At 39.0% G+C, this 5,781-nt stretch overlaps 3 protein-coding genes across 3 annotated transcripts; 2 read left to right on the forward strand and 1 right to left on the reverse strand.

Moving 5' to 3' along the window:
- The first annotated feature begins 23 nt into the window (after positions 1-23).
- Positions 24-1,919, forward strand: LOC111474524 (actin-related protein 9-like). The gene is made up of 7 exons (XM_023119575.1): positions 24-92; positions 169-383; positions 465-508; positions 614-663; positions 1,163-1,208; positions 1,370-1,420; positions 1,694-1,919. The coding sequence occupies exons 1-7, from the start codon at positions 31-33 to the stop codon at positions 1,835-1,837; spliced, it is 612 nt and encodes a 203-aa protein (XP_022975343.1). The 5' UTR covers positions 24-30; the 3' UTR covers positions 1,838-1,919.
- Positions 1,920-2,122: 203 nt separating this feature from the next.
- LOC111474523 (enoyl-CoA delta isomerase 2, peroxisomal-like) lies at positions 2,123-3,378 on the reverse strand. Its single transcript, XM_023119573.1, has 2 exons — positions 2,892-3,378; positions 2,123-2,510 (listed from the first exon to the last, which is right to left on the reverse strand). Exons 1-2 carry the CDS (start codon positions 3,294-3,296, stop codon positions 2,211-2,213), a joined length of 705 nt encoding a protein of 234 aa, XP_022975341.1. The 5' UTR covers positions 3,297-3,378; the 3' UTR covers positions 2,123-2,210.
- Positions 3,379-4,848: 1,470 nt separating this feature from the next.
- Positions 4,849-5,773, forward strand: LOC111474518 (AT-hook motif nuclear-localized protein 20-like; the record flags this gene model as incomplete). Its single annotated transcript, XM_023119568.1, has 1 exon — positions 4,849-5,773. A coding segment is annotated over one exon (855 nt), but the record flags the coding sequence as incomplete, so codon positions are not given.
- Positions 5,774-5,781: the final 8 nt, after the last annotated feature.

Consider the following 5,781-nt stretch of genomic DNA (forward strand, 5'->3'; position numbering starts at 1 on the left):
CCCCCCCCCCCCCCCCACCAGGTACCACCTATGGGATTGTTCTTCCCAATGCTATTGGTTCCAGATGTGTATCCACCACCACCCCGTGCATGGTCAGTAACTGATAATCATTTTCAACTAGTTTTCATGTCAAATCATAGCTGTATGGCGATTATTCTGAAAATTTAGTGATGATATTTTTAGGTTTCATGACCATGAGGATATGCTGGAAGATACATGGCATACAGAGTACTCCAGAAGACCTGATTTACCCGATAATGTATATCCTGGCGTTAACGTTAATTTCCCTATGTGGGATACCTACCCAGTTTATGCAACTAAACCAAAGAAAGAAGAGAACGTTGGTCTTGCTGAAGCTATCACCAGCAGCATCCTCTCAACAGGTATACGGCAAGCCTTGGGCATTTTTTTTTTCCTACCAGCATGTGAGATTTTAATGGTTATGCTCCTTGATTACTGAACAGGGCGGATTGACCTCCAGAGGAAACTGTTCTTAAGCATACAGTTAGTAAGTTTCTTTTTCATGAAGTTTTGAATTTCAGTTGAAGTGTACAAAGTGCAAATTCCATATATTTGATATGGACAGAGGAAATAATATTGTTTTGGACTTTAGGTTGGTGGGGTGGCTCTGACAAGGGGTCTTGTTCCTGCAATGGAGGAAAGGTTTGTTGTTGTCTTAAGCTTCAAGATCATATGTTGTTTCAATTTTTCTTTATATTTTTTATTGATTGTGCAAATAAGCACAAAGAACGTCATTTGAGTTCCATACAACAGATGGAAATTTGTTTCTGGATAATTTTGAACTCGGGAGTGATTCATCAACCTTAGTAATATAAAATATATAAATTCAGGGTTGAATGATTGTCCATTTAGCCCATCAAGCTCTCAATTTAAGTACCATCTCATAAAAATGTTTGGCTGAATTCCTTTTGCAACCGTTTAACATTCCAAACTTGTGGAGCACTGATACTATTGCAGTTGGATAGGGTTTTCACTTTATGGATGTGGACAAATGCATAGAAAGGTTCATTCTAGGAACATAGGTTAATGGCAGTATATCTTCATCCTTGTCATCTCAGTGTCTGAAGTACTCTTTGGGAGTGATCTACTTGTGCTTGATATTTTAACGCTCTTCTATATGTTTTTTTGTTTCCCTTTGCAGAGTCTTGCATGCAATTCCTTCAAATGAAGCGATAGACACTGTTGAGGTTAGATTGCATATAACATAAGTCATTTCCTTACGTCTAGATCATCGAATTTGGAAATTATTTGAATTTAGTACCACATTAATATTAGATTATCAATGGCCCTCTATAAGTTCTTGTCCACTTTAAACTAATTATATGACTGAACGATGTGTTCCAAATAGGTGTTACAATCAAGAACAAACCCTTCTTTTGCATCATGGAAAGGCGGAGCGGTAAGTTGAATGCCATTAAAAGACGTCTATTCACATTTATTATTATTAATTTATTTTGCCTTTTCCCTTTAATTAGCGAATTGTGAGACTCCTCTCCCAACAATCCTCAACACAATTTCCCTTCCTCTATATAGTATGTTGAATAATAGAATAATACATAGTGAAATTATCAGAAATCTTTAGCTGCAGCAGAGTTTACAAGCTATCGTTCTTAACATTTTTCTTGAAAATTCAAATCCATTAGAATAATAGTATATGATAAAAATGTGACAGATTATTGGAGTGCTTGATTTTGGGCGGGATGCTTGGATACATCGTGAAGACTGGATTAACAGCGGAATTTTTGTTGCAAGTGGCAGAAAATACAAGGATTCTTATTATCTTCAAGCACAAGCGATGTGCTACATGAACTCCTAAAAGGTCTGTTTCTGCTATTTGCTAATTCTAGCACAAACTTCTCAGCATTTGGGCAAATATGTACATAAATGATGTTAGTTTAGTTCCCTGTGCTTCTCAGTTCTTTCTTTTAGTATGATCTTTATGATTTTATTTCATCATATAAATTTAGTGAAGATTGGGCTCAGATTCTGGAATGGAGAAAACTTTATCATTATGCTGAAGCAATTTATTGTTTATGGAGTTACCAAAGCCCATAATCAAATCGAGAAGGTGGGGATTACTCATAGCTCAGTTGGGAGAACGTCAGACTAAAAAATCCATAATGGATGATAATGAAATTGTACGACACATCAGAGTACAAATACTTCCTTTACATTACCTCTTCACCTCTTTACAGCTTTCCACTCAGTTCATTAAGTAACGGAGACATTTCAGGATACAGACTCTTCCTAATCTCCGCGTAAGCTTCTCCTTCCCACTTCCTCTTTGCCAACTTCTCCCCCATCGCCACCGCCGCCTCCATCAGTGCCTCCTCGCCGTCGTGTGCTGCATCTGTGATTCCCAACTTCACTGCTGTTTCACCATTCACCTTCATCCCTGCCAGCAACACGTCTCGACGAACCGAGGCTGACCCGATCTTCGACCTCATCAATGCCGCAAAGTAATCGGGCAATGTAAAACCCAAGTCAATCTGTCATGAATAATAAATTACAAGTTTTACTCCTCCCACTTTTAAATTTGTGTCTAATAATTAGATATTTTATTGTCAATTTTTAATTGTTTGATTGGTATAAATGTGTTTATGAATGATAATTTACTTTGTTACTATTTAATATTTGAATTAATAAACGTGAATTCTTATTAAATTATGTTAATTGGGTCAAGATATTATCACTTCAAATTATTGTAAATTATTTATTAAAAAAAAAAAAAAAAACTTATGGTCATATTACCTTTAAATCTTATTTTGCATATAGTTTATTTGAAGAATTTTTACAACATATTTGGATTAAAATAAATATTACGTTTATTTGTATAAGAAAGTTTATGAATTATGATTTAGTTAACTGACCTCGCTCATGTAGAGCACGCCTTTATCGCGCCTCATCAGGACGTAATCATGGCTAAGAGCGAGAGCAAAACCTGCGGCGGCGGCATGGCCGGAGACAGCGGCGATGGTGGGCATGGGGAGAGAGAGAAGGGCGGCGAGGACAGGCTTGAAGATATGAACCATGTGGAGTATGCGGTCTCTAGCGGCGGATTTGGAGGCAGCGGATTGAGCCCAGGGAAGGTGGAAGCCATTGGAGAAGAAGCGGCCATGGGAGGTGGTGATCAGAACGGAACCGGGAGTGGCTTGGGAGTTGATTTGGGTGAGAAGAGAGAGGAAGGAGGAAATGAAGGGTGGGCCGATCCAGTGCTCGTCGTCGCCGGTGAGGGTGATGATGAAGAGATTGCCACGCCTCTCAAGTGTGCACATGGTTCTTCAATAAGCTGCTTCAATTCGTGTTGTGCTCTTAATAAATAAGGAGGACGAGAAATTGGCACGCATTTCTATGCACTAACATTTTTTTAAATGATTTTTTTAGTTCAACAATAGTAATATCCGTAATATCCGAATAGAAATTTAGTTATTTTCTAAAAGAAAATATAAAAAATATTTTAATTATATTTTTCAAATCTACCATGTTTAATCTTAATTAGTCACATGAAAGATATGATAATTTGAACAATTTTTTTTCACAAATTCCTAAAAATTTATATTACATTATTAATGTTTTGATCCATATAATTAAAAGTGCAATTTTAATTTTAATCCAACTTCAAAAAGTCAAAAAGAAATAAAATTGTGGATAGAATTGTTGAGAATATTGTATATAATGGGATGTTTAGTGTGGAAAGGGGAATACTTTCTGTTGAGAATAATTATTTTACCTCTTCATAAATAAATGAAAAAATAGAAAATTAGGTTACCCACCAATCAATTATCTCTATTTTTATTTTTATTGTTGTCCTTATCCAAAGGCCAAATACATTTTTCTCTACTAGATTTTGACAACAATAATTATTGGTATCGTTCTATAGAAAAAAAGCATAATAAAAAATGAAGATATAGATAATTTAGATGAAGATCGTCACTTGTAACCTTAACGAGAAGAATTAGAAGAGCCTTTTCATTATTAACGAACACGACTCGCATAAGCTCTCATGGCTTTGTTTTGGGCTTTCCAAAAGGCCTCATACCATTGGAGTTAGTATTCCTCACTTATAAACCCATGATCATTCCCTAAATTAGGACTTTCATCGTCCAATAGAAAAAATAGGAAGAATACAAGAGAAACAAAAGGAAAATAAAAGCCCAATTAGAACAGAATGGGCTAGTGTTAAGGCCCATCCCATTGTCCTGTCACCACTCCCACTTCTCTTCTTTCGAGAGAGAGAGAGAGAGAGAGACAGAAGGGCTGAGGCTACCCCTCCCCACGCGCACGCCACCCAAACCCACCAAACCCTAATTTCCAAGAACCCCTAAAAGCAGAGCCGATCACCCTATAGATATATATATATATATTTATTTATTTTAATTAATCAAATAATTCATTTTGTTTGGTTGTTACACAACAAAATTTCCACAAAAAATACATTTTTTTTTTTGGGTATAATTTAATAATTGTGATATGTCCTCCAATTCAATCCCACAGACAGTTAAAAAAATAAAATAGAGGGTTGAGTGTTTGACCCCATTACTTAGTGCTTCCCCATCTCTGGGTTTATTCTTCTGTATTGGGGCTTTGATTCCCTCCATTCCATTACTGCAACAAGAAGTGGTGCAAAGGGTTTTCCTCTTTTCTTCCCTTCCCTTTGCATCTTTCTTCCAAACTAAAATATGGGTTTTTCTTGTCTCTCTAAACTAACAAAAGGGTCTCTCTCTTTTTCCCTCAAAACCCTCTACTCGCATCAATTTCATTGATCCAATTCATTTCAAGATTTCACCTTTTTTTTTTTTTTAAATAGTTTTCTAGGAATTTAATTGAATTTTAGGTCTGGCGAATCCTTGGTGGACCACGCAGGTAGGGCTGCCGGGGCTGGATCATCATCACCCGGCGGCGGTCAACTCACCAATCTTCAAACAAAGCGATGAAAACAGCGGCGGAGGAAGCGGAAGCCGAGAGGACGACGACGATGACAACAACCGTGATGAACCGAAAGAAGGTGCTGTGGAAACCGGAAACCGGAGACCAAGAGGGCGTCCACCTGGATCTAAAAACAAACCAAAACCCCCCATCTTTGTCACACGTGACAGTCCCAACGCCCTTCGGAGCTACGTTCTAGAGGTGGCTGCCGGATCTGACGTGGCGAATTCCATCGCCCAATTCGCTCGGAAGCGCCAGCGTGGCGTCTGCGTTCTCAGTGCAACCGGCTTGGTCGCTAACGTCACTTTACGTCAGCCTACATCTCCCGGTTCGGTAATGCCACTCCAAGGAAGGTTTGAGATTCTCTCTTTAACCGGCGCGTTTTTACCCGGTCCAGCCCCACCCGGATCCACCGGGCTGACCGTTTACTTGTCGGGCGGTCAGGGGCAGGTCGTCGGCGGGAGCGTTGTTGGGTCGCTTGTGGCGGCCGGTCCTATTATGGTAATTGCTGCTACTTTTTCTAATGCCACTTATGAAAGGTTGCCTCTTGAAGATCCAGAGGATCATGAAATTGGCAGTGGATCCGCCTCACACGGCGGCGCTACAAGCCCACCACAGGAAATTAGAGGCGGTGGGCAGATGCCAACTGGGATGCCGGATCCCACTTTGCCGTTGTATAATTTACTGCCCGACATGATGCCCAACGGCGTTCAGCTCGGCCACGACGGGTATGCTTATGTCCGACCGCCGTATTGAAATCTTAAATTATGAGAACAAGAAGGTTATACTGATTATTAGGATTGATGAGACCAAAAAAAAAAAAAAAAACGGATT

The sequence above is a fragment of the Cucurbita maxima genome, unplaced genomic scaffold, assembly GCF_002738345.1.
Source record: "Cucurbita maxima cultivar Rimu unplaced genomic scaffold, Cmax_1.0 Cma_Scf00440, whole genome shotgun sequence".
NCBI classification, from domain to species: domain Eukaryota; kingdom Viridiplantae; phylum Streptophyta; class Magnoliopsida; order Cucurbitales; family Cucurbitaceae; genus Cucurbita; species Cucurbita maxima.